Genomic DNA, 15,659 nt, shown 5'->3' on the forward strand with positions numbered 1-15,659 from the left:
CACCAGCACTCCCCAGAGAGGGCCAGGAGAGGTAAAGCAAGCACCTGGAGAGCTGCCTGAAGGAGAGAACAGCTGGCCAGGGGTTGGGGGCATCTGGGTCTTGAGCGGAGTCTGGGGGTCTTAGTTGAATGGAAACAGGCCCTTCCTCTCCTCTTGGCGCGTCTGTCTTCCACCAAGAAACAGACCATTAAAGAGTGAAACTTCATGACTAAACAGGAAGCTGCACCTCAAAAGGCCGCAAACTAGTTTGATGTTTTACAAAGTCTCTGAACACTCTTGATGAGGAGCGGGAAGGAGAAAGAGCGGGGCTGGCTTCTTGGTACCAGCTGGCTGGTCTTAAGAGCATGGTCCCCGGGGTTCTCCCCAGATTTGGCTTACGGCTCCAGGCACGTGACTTTGGACCTGTGCATGGCTCTGCTTCCTCCTCCGTGCTGAGTGGGTGCAGATGTGGAGTGAACACATCTTGGCCCTGGTAGCACCCTGGAGCTGGTTTTTCCGGGAGTAACAACAGAGCCCATTGCTCTCCCTTGAAGGCCAACAGGCCCACCCGCTGTGGGCAGACACCAGGAGTCCCAGCCCAGGCTCAGGGAGGCAGGGGAGGGGCCAATGGAGCAATCGAGACAGGAGGTGGTAGAGGCTGCTGGTTTCCGGATAGATTTCGAGGGTAAATCCAGAAGCATTTGCATATGGAGGGATGTGGGTTGTGACCAAGATTGGCCTGAACAACCGGAAGAAGGGAGAAGGTTTCCTATGATGGGAACAAGTGGTATAGGGTTACGGGGTGGGGGGCTTGGGGGGGTGGGGGGAGGGGGACGAGGAGCAGGAGATTGGCTTTGGCCATGTTCAGTTTGAGCTGCCTGGTGGGCAGTTAGAGGTTTGAGCCTGAAGTTCAAGGGTGAAGTCTGGGGCTGAAAACATTGATTTGTCAGGATACAGGTGGTATTTTAAGGCCCCGAGAGAATGGCCTGACAGTGCCTTCAGCTCTTGGGTTTGGTATAAGCCACTGTGGAGTGGAGAGAGGAAAGTGGAGTGAGGAAGCTGCAGTAGGGCTGCGGGCACCCGGAATTGGGGGAGTGGGCCTTTTGGCTTTAGGAGATGGCCTGAAATGCAGGGTACAAGCCGTGTTTACAGAGGAGAGGTGAGCTGGTTGGTGGTCCTGTGCCTAACCCTAGCAGACCCTGCTGGAGCCCAGCACCGGGGGGTCAGGCGTTAGCTGCAGCACTGCTGGAAAGCTTTCCTGATTCAGTGAGCTCCTTTGAAGGGGGCATTTCGTGGAGATCCAAAGAGCATCCTGGTTTACCTCCTGACGCCGATGAAACTCTATCTAGTGAAGGCTGGGTCACTCCCTGAAAGAAATTAATCCCAGGAAAGGTTTCCAACTGCAGGCACTCAAAACAGACCCTGGCCTTGGACTTTGTCCATTTAAAGGGGATGGTAGAGGGGAGCGTATGGCCTATTGAAATTGAAGAGAAAATCTGATCTAAGAGAATGGCTTGAAATGTAGATAGCTCACAAGCCCTTTGTAAGGGCCTTCAGCGCTCGGACTGGGTAGGAGCAATAAAAATAGTAACTTTTTCTCATCATCAACCAAAAAAAAAAAAAAAAGGGAAGAAAATGTGCAGTCTGATGAATTTGCATGCACACTGGGGTTAGATCACTTGTAGGAAGGAACCAGGGTTCCAGTTTAGCATATAGAAAACCCTGAAGGATTACTTTTGAGTAGATTTTTCATGAAATGCTGATTTTCCTTTGACTGCAGAAGCTAGAGTTTTAAAACGTTACCTCTTTGGTTGACCCTGATTTGTAACGCTCGGCTAGGGAGGCACCAGGGCTCTTTCGGGTGGCTTAGAAAAAAGAAAACCTGCAAAACCCTTGCTGATACCCATTGATCTCAGAGACCTTCCTTTCTTTGCACCAAGTCCCTCCTCTCAGGGCCTCTGAACACTGGTTTGGGGTTAATTCTGGCACAGTTGTTAAGATGATGCAGAATGTGGGCTTAAACTACAGCCAGAGGGTTCAGTTCTGTCCTGGGTTCTCAGTGGGCCTCGGCCAAGGGTTGCTACTCATTACATGGATGATATTAACATGAGTTAGAAGCATGATAGAGATCAAAGGTGATTTTTTTTTCTTTCTTCTCAAAAATGGTTTTGCAAATCTTTTTCAGAACTGATAGACACACACCTTAGCTGGATACAAAACATATTATGAAACAGAATGACTGTGATCTTTGATCCAAGAAATCAAAGTTAAAGGTAATTGACATCTTCTGCTTCTCCTTTTGTTTTCCAGCTGTGTGTTTCCTTAACTTGAAATACTTGTAGAAGAAAACTTTTCCAACCATCCTCATAGACACCACACTTCCTGCTCTTAAGGGCTGGACCCCCTCCCCCACCACCGTAAGGGGACACCCCTGGGGGACTTCCCTGAGACGGTCTGGGAGGTTGGAGTATCCAGGTTGGGGTGGGGAGGTGGGGATGAGACTCTGGGAATTTGCATGTTCTCCCAGGGGTCGCCTCCGCCTCTGCCAGGAAGCGCACAGCCAGGTCCTGCTCCTACATTTAAACCGTTGGTCATGCTCTGCGGGGGACCAGCTCTGTTTTGGTTTTGTGCAGCTTTGCCCGGTGGATCTGGTTAAGTCAGACTGTGGGTCAGAGGAGGGGCGTTCTGCACTGGGGACGGAGGGAAGCCAGGCAGGGCAGAGGAGCCTGCAAGCTGCTCTCCACGGCTGCTGTGCTTGGTCCAAGGTGGAGGGGGTTTTCCCACAGACCCCAGCAGAACCCAGCAGCGCCCCTGAGCTAGCCTCCCACATTCGACCTCTCTCCAGGGAGTTGGGATTCTGGGCCTGCAGAGAAGAGCCTGGGAGCCACTGCATACTCCACGGCCCAGGGCCCAGGAGGCCCCCGCGGGTCAGTGAGGCCCGATGCTCCACTTTCTGCCCCTCTGCTGTGGAGATGTCACTGCTGTGACCGGAGCCTCTATCATTCTGGGTAGAACCTGCACACCTGGCGGCCTGCGTGTGGTGAGCCCTCCCCAGAAGTCAGCCCGTGGGCTCAGGGGGGTTACAGGCCTCCTGACCTCTCCCCGGCTCCCTGGGCTGTGGCTTTTGAACGGCCTGTTTGTCAGAGAAAGTGGGCTCCTTGCACCAAGGCCCCAATGAGCAGCAGCACACTGGTGAATCTTACCGCATTTACAGAGGGCTTGGAAGAGGTGGGGGTCCCCAGAATCCTGTTGCCCGGAGGGTTGGCTCTGCCGAGATCCTAGCCCTTCCCAGGAGCAGCACAAAAGGGGCCAGGGGGGAGGGGGGTGTAGCCCTGGCACGATCCCCAGCAGGGACTATCAGACACTGTCACAAGCCACTTAACCGAAGTTCTTCAAGGGCCTTTTGCATGTGCTTCTCCCCTCCCTGGTATTAGCACCTCGCCATCCTTCTGACCTTACGGGGGCTTTGTCACTGAGCCTCTAACGTCTGGCCTGGCCCCTGCAGAAAGTTCTTCACTGTTCCCAAGTGCCCGCAGAGCAGGCCTCGGTGGCTGGGAAGTTGCTTAGCAAGCAAAACGCAGACCCCGGGGAGAGTTTTGTTCTCAGAGGACTGATCATCCGTTTTGATATTGAAGTCCCAGGGCAAGGCCACCAGCCGCCTTTTCTTCCGAGCCCCTTTCCACATGCTAGTGGGGAAAACAGGCCTGGAGCTCACGCTCAGCTGTCTGAGCCACTTTCCCCACCAGCAGCTGGGACAAGACGGCACAACTCCTGTGCTTTCTGCTCCTGCCTTCTTGCCCCAAGCCTGGGTCTGGGGAGTGAAGACGGGCGAAGCGCTGGGGGGTGGGGGTGGGGGTGGGGGCGGGGCTGTACCTGTCAGGGCTCTCAGCCTCTTCGGGCTTGGAGGACGCAGCCTCCCCCCGCCTCCCCCGTTCCCATCCAAGCCCCAGGAGTGTCTTTCTGGCTGTGGCCTTTGGGGCCGGCCCCAGACTCTCGTGGGCACTCACGTGATCTAACCAGATTTTAGAACACATGCTTGAGGTTTGGGAGAGAAGCAGGATGGGGTCTGTCCACTCCTTCCTGTTGTTGCTTTCTCAGGGGAGATGAAGTTCCAAACTCAGCAATTAAGGGGGCAAGGCCTAGAGTCAAAAGGACTCCTCACAGCCTTTTAAATTAGACCTACTGTCGATCGGCGTGGTTTTCCGTATGCAAGTCTGAGCAGTCATTCTTCTGGAAGGTGATGCTTGAGCACCTCTGCGCTCAGCTGAGAGAAGGAAGTCGGCATGCAAGTGTCCCCTTCAAGTGAACCAGAAAATTCCTAGGGCAGAGTGGGATGCTAACAGAAACCCAGGTCTTTAGAAATAAACACCTAGAATTTAGAAATGCCTCCTACTGGGGAGGCTCATCCTTCTGCAGTTGCCATTCCTCAAAAGCAGGTGAAGGAAACACCACTTCCCTGTTCTTCTCTGCCATGGGTGTGGACGAGGGGCTGGTACGCGAAGTCTCTGGCCAGTTGGTAATTGGTCTGTTCAAATCTGGCCCCCCCAGCCTGTTACGGTTTAATAAAGTTTTATCAGCACACGGACACGTCCATTTGCTCACAAATGCTGTCTGTGGTGGCTTTCACACCACAGCGGCAGAGCTGAGCAGTTGAGCAAGGGGCCGCCTGGCCCAGGGCTCGGAGAACAGTTTTGTCTGGCCCTTGATAGACAAGGCTTGGTGGTCCCTCGTCTACTTTTTTTTTTTGCCTACAGCCATGTTATTAGAATAGTTATATTTTTCTTATTATGCTACCAGGTTGGGTTTTTTTTTTTGAGTTTTAAAGAGAAAGATGTAAGTATTGTTATAATTATACATCTGTCCATCTTTTCCTGTCTGGTTTTAGCCTCAGGTGTCAGAAATCATCCCGAGGTGGGACCCACATCCATCAGTGTTTTCAACACAGCCCTCACTCAGAGGGTGATAAAAGGTCAGGGGAGCTTGTGGTAGAGTCAGCACCATTGGCCTCAATCGTGTTCTGAGAAAGTGATACTCCGTGACCACCTTAACCACCCGGCACTTGGCCTTCGTGGCTGTTAACTTAGCAGAGGCTGCCTTTACCTTTTCCGGACACGGAGGACCCCAGGGCCACGGAGGAAAGGTGAAGGTGATGACTCCTGATCTTAATAGCACAGCATCTTCATCAGTTGTGTAGCTGTACAGTGTTGAGGTTAATACATGGGTCTGAGTTCAAATTCTGATGCCGTCACTTAGCATGGCTGGTGACTGCCTATCTCCATCTGTAGAACAAGGATAGGATTACTGGGTTTGGTATAAGAAAAACTTGGCATTTATTACGGTGCTTGCCACGTGGTTAGCTTCCATTAAATATGAATGGCTTATATTCTTTTGTAGAGAAAAGGCTCCAGATAAGTAATAGGCAACCCATTTGTCAATAAGGTGACAGAGGAAAATGTGCTTCCCCAAACCAAGTGACCTAGGCTGATGATGCGGGATCCCTGGGGGTGAGGGTGGGGGGTAGAAATGAGATTCATGCTTTAGGTGCCTGCTGTGTGCATGGTGCTATCCAGAACACCGTGGAGATACAGGGATCTCAGATAACCTGGCCCAGGAGTTTGCAAGCAAGGCATTTGGAGAATTCAGTATTTGCTTTTGGAGGGAATGAGGGCCCGAGGGTGGGAGCAGGAGATGGCTCCCATGAAAAGATGGCGTTGAAACAGGGGCAGGAGGGAAGTCAGGGCTGGGACAAGGAGAGGGGCTAGTTGCAGAAATGCACATGGCCCAGTTTGAGAAGAAGTGGGAGGAAAGGTACAGAGGCTGGCATAGAAGAATTGCTCCAAACATTTACCAGATGAAAAAAATGCGGAGTGCTGACCCACAGCACGGCACTCAGACCTCAGTCAGAGCTGGGGCTCAGCCCAGAGCTGTCAGTAGGACCTGAGGCTACTTAATCCCCCTGAGCTTCCTCTTTCTCATGAAGTGTCAGTGAGCACTTCCTCTGTCCTGACATCCTGCTTAAAAGCTAAAGACTCAGTGGGGAACAAGACCACAGCCAAAGCACTAGCTGGTGAATTGGAGGAACCAAGGACTACAGAAGATAGAGGGAGAGTGAAACTGGGCGGGACTCTGGGTGTGCACTGCAGCGTGCCCAGGCAGCCTTCCTGGAGGAGAGGGAGCAGAGCCTTGAATGAAGGAGTGTGGAGAAAGGCATTAGAGGTGGCAAGGGAGACAGCCAGGGCAGAGGCCTAGTGGGCACAGGTGAAAACCCAATGGCCAGCCAGGGTGCAGGGAGCTGGTGTTGCAGGGCCCCTAAGAGAGCAGGTGGGGCCCAGAGCAGGGTTTTTGCATGAGGGAGACCTTAAGGGGACAGAGCAAGGGAGTGAGACCAAAGCCCGAGCATGACGTGCTCCAGGGCTGAGCCTGGAGTCCCTCTTCCCCCTAAAGGACAGAAGCTGGGGAAAGACCAAGGAGGGGTTTCATGGTGGGCACCGGGGCATCAATTCAAAGGGTAGGGTGGCCTCACTCACTCTTCCAGTACCCTTGGCTGTGAAGGAGAGACCTCGTACAGGCAGGACGCCAGGCTCTGGAGGAAAAGTGGTGGAGAAGAAAGAAACCCTCCAGGCTCCCAGACCCACCGGGCTGCACTGCCGCTGCCGCGGTGGTGAGCCCAGCAGGTTCTTCTGCTGTGGAACTTTCTCTCCTTGTTCACAGCCAGGGGAGCACACTCTGAGGTTTCAGCAAGCGAAGGTTCCTCTACCCAGAGAGGTTTTTGTGGGGTTCAAGGCCTCCCTTCGGGGCTGGAGTGCAAAGCTGCCTCCCTGCCCCCCACCCCAAGCCCATGAAGGTCTGAGTGCACCGTGTCCATAGCTTTACCAGACGCCGCTATTAGCTTCTACCTGGAAGTCGCTTTCAGAAGGCAGGAGGGGAAGGCTGCGTGGGCCTGCTGGCCGCGTCTCCTACCTTCCGTCCTCTCCTGGGCCACAGCCCCGGCCTCTGCCTTCTGAGGAGGGAAACGACCCTTTAGCGAGGGTCGTGGTGCCAACACTGCTGCCTCCCAGCTATTTTTAGAAAGCCAGGGCGATGGAAAGTTTCCATGAGGGATTGACTCCTCTGGTTTCCTAGATTGAGAAAACAGGAAGCCCTTCAGAATCCGGGCTTTGAAAAGCTCCGCGTGAAGCCACACTGCCCCCCTCCCATTCTGCTTTCACTGCTGCCTCCCTGCCCCGCTGCACAAAGGCCTCTGGGCAGTCCAGGCCCTGGCAGGGTGCACACGAGGGCGGGTTCCTTCATGGGGTTCCTGCCTGAGGGCCCCTGGGAGTCAGCCAGGCTGGTGCCTGGTATACAGTAAGTGCCCACTGAATGTTTGTTCGCTGCCTATGAATTCATCCTCGGAGTTGCTACTAATGAATCCACTTCCACAGTTTGCAGTTCTAACAGACACAAAACAGCACGTCGGAGGCGTAGATCTAACGCACACCATACTATGAACACCGCCATACTAGGCACGGTGATCATTTCCGCACTTGCATTAGCTTATCCAAGCTCCTCCACACCCCTGGAAGGAAGGGGGGATGGTTTTGTACATGGTTTACAGATGGGGAGACTGAGGCAAGGTTCAGCAAGCGAGGAGACAGTAGAGGTGAGATGTGAACCCTGGTTAGCGGGCTCCAGAGCCCAGACTCCCACCTTGTATCTGAACAACAGAGCGTGTGCTTGACTAGTTTCTAGCACAAACTGAGGCCTGCAGGGCAAAGTACTCATTCAGAGTCCGACCCAGAGGCTGGGCCTATCCCGATCTTAGGCAACAGCGGCTGAACACCACGGACCAGGCGGACGCGAGGAGCTTGCATGGACCTCCATGCCTCACGGGGACTGAACAGCGTGCACGGGTTGTTTGCTCCCCTGGGAAGTGCAAGGCACGGGCCCAGAGAGGTCGAGACATGCTGTCCTTAGAGCTTGGGAGCTGAGGCTCAGACATGCTGCTGCGGCTCAACGCCACTGCCTCTGGCATTTGCACATGCCTCCTCCTTGGGGCCTGTGGGCTCTCCATGTGGGGGTTTCTGGGAAAGGACACTGGACCTTGGAGGGCTCAGCTTGAACATGGGGAGAGTTTGAGCACATCTCAACGGTTAGAGACAAAAGCAAAGATGAAACCCGCAGGCTGAGGAGGCCAGGGAGGGGCTGCGGGAGAACTTGGGAGACCTTCCGTGGCACCCAAAAGGGGTCTCCCTCCCTCCTCTCCTCTCCTGCCCCTGGGACCAGTCAACCCATCCCACTGCACAAACCACGGTGGACACACACCTCTGCCTTGGGTCTGGGATGCCACAGACAGCAACTTTTACCAAGAAAGCCGAAGGAAGCCTTTTTGCCAGCTGCCCCCTATTAAGACCTTACTGCCTTTCTTCCAGGGACCACAGCCCTGGATAAGGTACCAAGATGGGAGAAGATAGCCAGCTTCTTGATGCCAGGGGCTGGCATCCCATTCCTGGGTCCCTGCCAGGGGGAGGGGGTGGCCGAATTTTCCAGACCCCTCAGAGGACATTTTCCCCTTCGGAAGACTCACGGTGTGGTCCTTCACTAGTGTGTGTGTTGCGGGGAGGAATTCCTGGTTGTGCGGAGAGAGATTTTGTCTATACAATGGCTGGTCGTTTTGGTATTCCCATCTGCTGTCTGTGGAAAGGCCCCTCTTCTGAGAACCGTACGCTCTGGGGGTCAACTAGGGTTGAGTCACATAGTAGGGCTTTTCTGGACACTGTAATAGTGGAAGGGGTTTGGGAGTCAACAGAGAGACGGGACACACTTAGCACCTGCCCTCCGGCCCAGCACCATCTCTGCCAGGATGTTTAAAGTTACCTTCACAAACCCCTCTAGCATAAAATATCATCCTCCAGAAAAAAGAGCAGAGGAAAGCATTTCTTAGGTTCAAAACCAGCAGATGCATTATCAGAACAAAAGCGTGTTTTAAAAAGCAGCCCCCTTGTTCCAGTTCTAGAAAAGCTAAGCTGATCTGTGTTGTTGGCGCCCGCTCACTCGCCCCTTCTCTCTCTCTTTCTCTCTCTCTGTTCTTTTGTAGTTAATGAAATTATCAGGAAGGAGTTTTCAGGACCTCCCGCCAGAAATCAGACGTAGAAGATGCCATTAGCAAGACACCTTCCGTATCTGACCCCTGGGAGCCTTCCACTGCCCTCACCTTCTGTTTCCTTTACTGTACATCTCCTGGCCCGGAGGCCATGCGCGGGACGAGGTCCTGGCAGAAAGCTGACTCTCGATTAAGGAGCTCGCCACCTCTCTGTGTAAAACACCAGAGAGAACACTCTGCCTTTTGATTTGGGGTTTAAATCCCAGAGAGCATCTCGGTTGACTTTCCTGGTGTCCCATCCAAAAACCTTAAGTGCCTGCTGAGCAAACACACAAGACAGCACGCTGGACCGGCCTGAGAACGGAGTGACCAGAGCTTGGGGTGTGGGCTGGGCTGGGGGATGGAAGATGTGGGCCCCCGTGATTAAACCCCAGCCCTGCGTTCATTTTTCCAGGTCACAGATACAGCTCCTGTACCTTTTGAAGGAAAGGAGTTTTCAAACAGAGCCACCCAAGGAACGTGACCTGAGCGGGCCTGGCTTCCGGGCTGAAGAAAAAACCAGAAGCCGGACCGTCCTCCTTAGGGACCGCCTGGTCCCGGCCATGGTCGGGCCACGGCTGAACCCTTATTGGTCAGTTTCCTCATTCTGAAGCAAGACTGTCTGGCCCACAGCAAATGACCGGTTAAAACTCAGCCTTAAGTTATGACACGTGTCCACGTTTGTTACTTTTGTCTCCGCTTCCTAGAGCCAGCCCGAGGTGGCTGGATTGGGGGAGCTCTCTGGGCCCGCTGCTCCTCAACCCTGCAGAGAGCGGCGGGCCTGGAGCAGGGACCCCGGCCCGCGGCGTGAGCACCGGCCTCCGCAGGCCTGCAGGCCGAGGGCTTTCTGCTAGCCTCGCTTGCTTTCTCCCTGGTGGCCAGAGCGCTTTTCCATGAACGGGTGAAGAAGCTCAAGCATGTGCATTGAATTGTGAGAAGGAATCCCAGAAGAGCTACAGCAACCAAAGGGGAAAAAAAAAAAACAACAAAAAACCAAAAACCAAAAAAACCACGAAAACGGTGCAGGGATTTTTGTGAAGTGTGAAACGAGGCAAGCGGTGGGCAGTCCTGAGTTTTCTCTAAGTGGGTTCCCCCATGACCGGGATTGAACCCCCTCTCTGGCCTAGCCTCCGAGTAGGACAGCAAGCTCGGGCTTTGGCCCCAAGTTCACTGGTTATTTTTTTTTTTTACCCAAACCCATCTCCAGCGCCCCTCCATCCCAAGACACCTGTCTGCATTAGCCGCTTTATCTGCGCTGAAGAGAATCAACCCGCGTGCCTCCCTCAGTCGGAAGGAGCGTCCCCGAAGGGGTGTATGGGGGGTTTTTCTCCCCCATTGTCTCTACTGCACACACCAAGTCCTCCAGAGTCTTCCTCCTTTGGTGCAGTTTTTGCAAACACCTAAAACTCTCAAAGTTCTCGGCAGGGGAGTTTCTCATCGCACAGATGTGTTCCTGTTTACCTTCCTGGGGACGCCCTGGGACAAGCCAGGGCTTCGTTTTCAGCCACTCTGCTTGCTCCCCGGTCATCCACACAGAACATAAACATTCCTGCCACTCTTCCAAAGGCTCTCCTTGGGGATTTCTCAGTCAGCTCGGCTAGGTAGAAGCCTAGGAGGAGAATCACAGCCTTTAAGGGCTTGCTGTGGGTTTTTGGAGTCCCGGCTTCCTTGTCAAGGTGATGCAGAGATGAAACCTTCCCCACGGCGTGGCCAGGAGCGTGAGGCTTGGGGACTACGGCCCGGAGGGTCTGGTGCTGCGGAGAGTGGATGAGAACCCTCCACCTTTCAGTGGAGACCTAGCATTTATCTTCCCCAACAACGAGGGGGGCCGCTCTTCAAGCCCAAAGTTTGGCAAAATCCTTCTTTTATACAAAATGCCAGTAAGAGCTTGACCGCTGTTGCAGAACTTCTGGGATGTGAAATTCTTCCTAATTAATAAAAGTTTCCTTACACCAGCAGCTTCACATAAAGCAGTTTCTCTCCAGCAATATTGACTTCCCTGGGGAAGAGTTAAAAGTGTTTGGTGAGTGATCTGTTCTCCCTTGACCTGGCTGGGAACCTTAACCTTTTTCTTTTCTTTTTTTTTTTTTGCACATGAGGGAATTTGGCCTTTCCTCAGTTATCTGAATGTTTTACCCAAGTGCCTTCCTGCTAGTGTAGCAAAGTCTCCCTGCTTCGTTGTGCCTGGATGGGGCGAACAAGGGCTAACGTGTTTTCCATCGATCTTCCAACTCTGTCCGTGAAAAGGGGGTCCCGCTAGTTGAGAGTCTTTAACACACACATATGTGTGTGTGTGTGCGCGCACGCGCATCTAATGCACACACAAGCTTTTTCTAAGACCTCCTAGCTGGATATTAGAGGAAGCATGTCCATAAACAACAATACCAAATAACAAAAGACAGAGAAACCAAAGCATTAGTTTTGAGACCTAAACAGGCAAGAGAATGGGTATTAGGAACTGACAGCGATCAAGGAAGTTTGGTCAGTAACAAACGCCAGGAGGAAATTTTGCCAAGAGGAATCACTCATGAAATATTTTCAGTCTGGGAAGAGGCAATACGATCCTCTAAGAGAAGGAGAAAAATAAGGATGTCTAAGTGGTAAAGATGTGTGTGTTGCACGTGATAGAAAGGATCTCAGGTCGAGGTTTGCACTTGCTACATCCAAGGTAAATGGGTAGCGCCACCAACAGAAATCTACCGTGTTGCTGAATGTAGTAGATTTCCGAAGTCTGCAAGTCTTCTGGTATTTGTACAAAAATACTGCTGCTTCATAATATATAAGAGCGATCCAAATTAGTAGGTTATTAAATTTTATTTTCTTATCTGTATGTTTATGCTTTTTATCTGTCCTGAAAATATCACACACACCCTCTGTTGGAATTAGAAAATATTTATAAATGGTTGAAATCTTTTTCAGGTGTTTCTTTTTGCATATGTTGATTTTTTTTCCCCCTAAGGGAAATGATGTATTCTTGAAACTGTGTGATTCATGCTGGCAAAGCAAACAAAAGCCAAAAACCCAGCTCCGAGCCTGTCAGTCACGAGTCTTAGAAGAAAGCTTCCCTGGAGACAGGGGATGGCTTTGCTGAAGAAGGAACGCTCTGATGCTTGCTTGGGAGGATGTAGAGTTCAGCTCTGAGCCTTCATCTGGTCACGGAAGAGAATTGTAAAGTGTTGAGATCCCCCACAGCAGTAGCCTAGTAGGTGATTTTGAATTAAAAACAAAACTGCCTGTATTGTAATGGGATTCTGGAAGAGTTCTTGTTCACAGAACCCTAAGTGCAGGCTCCTGTTTACAGAGCTAACCAAATCCGGGTAGATAAGCCCCCCTCCCCTGTGCATTATCCAAAGGACCTGCAGAGTTTTCCAGCAGGGACACACCCTAAATGAATCAGGTTGATTTATTCTAGAAGCTGGGAAGCACTGATGTGGCCTTTCTTGTTTACATCCAGTAGCCAAGACATCAGTCTCAGGAAGCCAGCCTTGGCCAGTGTGCGAGCGGTCCCTTGTAGACGGATTGGAAGCTGATGTGTTCTAGTTGTCACTGAATGTGTTTATTTTCATGTCAAACACTTTCCAAGTGCTTTCTGTCATTCAGAATCGAAAGGCTGTCAGAGGTCCGCTTCTTGTAAACGCGAACAATTTTGTTCACATTTACAAGAGGCATGGGGGTTGTGACATTCTTGACGAGCTGGGACAAACCTTCCTGCACTCAGCTTTTGGAGGGATAACTCCTGGCAGGTACCCAGCACATCCTAACCACCCTCAGAGATGGTCCCCGAGCAAGTACCCCTGAAAAGGAGATGGGGTGCTGGGAACACTGAGCATTCTGCCTTGATGCACCTGTTAGCGGACAAACACCTGGCAGCTTCCTGGCTCGGGGGGTGGGTGCACTGGATACGAAGCCGTTCCCTGTAGAGAGGTGTTTTCAGCATGGCGGCCGCGTAAGCAGACAGAGGCTGGGGTTGGGACAGACTTAGCCTCCAGAGCATCTTGTCGAAGAAACTTCCTTACCCCCATTGCCTCTGCAGCCCTCAGAGGGGAGAAAATGTTCACAGTGCCCTGTTAGTTCTCCGACAAACAGAATTCTCTGCAACGGGCGGTGCTGGAAGGCTTAGGTTTTTTTGAAATCTCGACTGTTAAAGAAGTTTGAATACATCACATTCCTATGCAAAACGTTTTTAATCTCCAGTTTAATGTAGTTTATTTTTGCTATATGTAAAGTATTTTTATACGGCTTGTATCATGATAGTTTAGCAATAAAACGGTTGAAAGCAATGGCTGCGTTGGTGTATCTTTTCTTCGCTAGAGAGGCTGCTCAAATTTACCCTTTGCAGCTGGAGTTCCTGTAAGGAACTTTGCCGTGTATACAGATACCCTATGTCCAGTCCTCGTCTCAGTTCTAGGCGGTAGACACGATCCGTTTTATATCTAACCCTAGGTAGGGCTTGGCAGCCACGTGCCCCAAGTGACGGAGCCATGAGGTCATCCTGGGTTCGTCTGTTTCTCTCCTTGCGCCCATCATAGCAGCTCTGTTCTAATGGGTCTCTACACCTGTTTAGAACTAGCATCTACGTAAAAGAAGATTGAGTGTCCCCCTTGGGCCAGCTCACAGAGCCCAGCAGAACATTCCCAGCCAGCCAGGCTGAGCTGGTCACTGGAAAGGAAAAGCAGTTCTTTGCTTGAACATTTTATACAATTAAAAAAAAAAAAAAAAAAAAAAAACTCTTTTACCAAACCCACAAACAGAATTAGATATTGTAAATACTAGAACTTTCCAGCTGGCTTCCTCCTTACAACACCTTTCTTTCCCCACTTCGGTACTTTAGCTATCAAGAGGTTTGCAAGTAATCACTATTTAAGTCTTAATATTGTTCAAACTTCATCCACTGGTCAGTGCTGCCCTGAATCCCCAGGGAAGCCAGATCCCTGCCTCAGGTCCTCTTCTGCAGACCACCCTCCCACACCATGGCCCTGCCTCAGGAATGCCTTCTTGGGGATTTTCCAAGCCCCTCTTCCAGGGCCTGGAAGCAGCAGTGCCCTATGGGTGGGGTGTTCCAAGCACACAGAGGGCCCTGTATGGGTTCTGGCTACTGGAACCCGTGGTCCCCTCTGGTGGCTGAGACCGGCTGGTTCCTCTTTCCACTTGGGGCACAAGGTCAACCAGATTCCCCAAAGAGTTCTAGCACCCATCCACCTGGGGGTCCAACCTGGTTTCCGGAAGAGCTTTGTGGTAAAGAGTTTAATTTTTTTGTGGGATCATGTAGTATTGGGTCACCAGAATGGTGCTGAAACATTGATCTGAGGAATCCCAAATTGCTTACGTAGACAGGATCCCCATAAAAACAATTTCCCCAGGCCCATACACTCTATGGGCAATTTTGCCCCCTTACAGTTTTTGCTGTAGCTGTGTACTCTGGTTGTCTTTAAATTAACTTTCTGAAAATTTTATGCTGCTCTTCCTGAATAGAAACTCAATCACCTTAGGCAGAGGACAAGGATAAAACTATACAGCCATTTAGAAAAATAAGTCTGTGTTCTGTGTTTATTTCTGACTCACATTTGGCAAACACAAGTTAACCTGTGCCTCAGTTTCCCTACATGTAAAACGAAGATAAGAATGGTCCCTGCATCACGGGCATTGTTAACGTAAAAATAATTAGCTGTTCATACAATACCCCATCATCTGGCAAATTTGAGATTCACCTAAAGCTGGACCTCACTTTCCTGGTATCAGGAAGAAAGCATTCAGAGCACGGATAATAGATCTTGAACTTCTCACATGAAATTGTTAAAGCCAAAAACTTGAGCTTATCCAATTTTCAAATCCTGAAATAAAAGGGAAGCTCACGGGGCATCTAACTTCTCTGAATCAGGGGAGGTTGGCAAATCTGTGAATTTATCTTGCTACGTGCAACAGCAGGATGTAGTTTTGTACTGAGGAATAAAAACACAACACTGGTTTAGTAACGAGTGGGAACATTAAGAAGCAGTTAGATTTATAAGAGCAAGCGAAATGCTAACTACAACATTTTCAGGTGCACAAGTTGGAAGGAAATGGATTTCTTGGCAGGAGCAGGTTGGATAGGAAATAATCCTGGGAAGCAGGCATAACCACAGGGACCGTTAAGACATGAAGGCCAGACTTCTGGGGAAGATGTCAGAGTAAGGGTACCATAAGCTTGCCTCACAGGCAACAGCCACATCAGGGTAAATAACCCAGAAAATGAAACAAAGGACAGAACACTCTCCACAGTAAAGGTAGAGAAGAGGCCACATCAAAGAGGGTAGGAAGGGCAGAGACGCAGTTGGGAGGTAGATGGACCACAGGACTGCCCACAGGGTGCCACAAGTGCATAGAGGGAAGAGAAACAGACTTAGACTAGGAAGCCTGCGTGGGAAAGACAAAATCCCATATCATTTGGCTTTGAAAACGAGGGGCCAAATTTCAGGAGTTCTTACAATCTGCAGGGCTTAAAACCTAGAATTTTAAAAATCAACAGGCTCTGGGAGAGCTGGGAGGAGAGAGGAGGCTAAGTCCTTGCCCTTAAAGAGACAGC

At 51.1% G+C, this 15,659-nt stretch overlaps 1 protein-coding gene across 1 annotated transcript in view; it reads left to right on the forward strand.

Moving 5' to 3' along the window:
• Positions 1–10,072, forward strand: part of NFATC2 (nuclear factor of activated T cells 2) — a 136,265-nt gene extending 126,193 nt beyond the window's left edge. Inside the window, 1 exon segment of the mRNA XM_032878965.1 lies at positions 9,513–10,072. Coding sequence (XP_032734856.1) covers positions 9,513–9,541 — 29 coding nt within the window. The 3' untranslated portion in view covers positions 9,542–10,072.
• Positions 10,073–15,659: the final 5,587 nt, after the last annotated feature.

Source organism: Lontra canadensis, unplaced genomic scaffold (assembly GCF_010015895.1).
Source record: "Lontra canadensis isolate GAN:19392208 unplaced genomic scaffold, GSC_riverotter_1.0 scaffold65, whole genome shotgun sequence".
NCBI lineage: Eukaryota > Metazoa > Chordata > Mammalia > Carnivora > Mustelidae > Lontra > Lontra canadensis.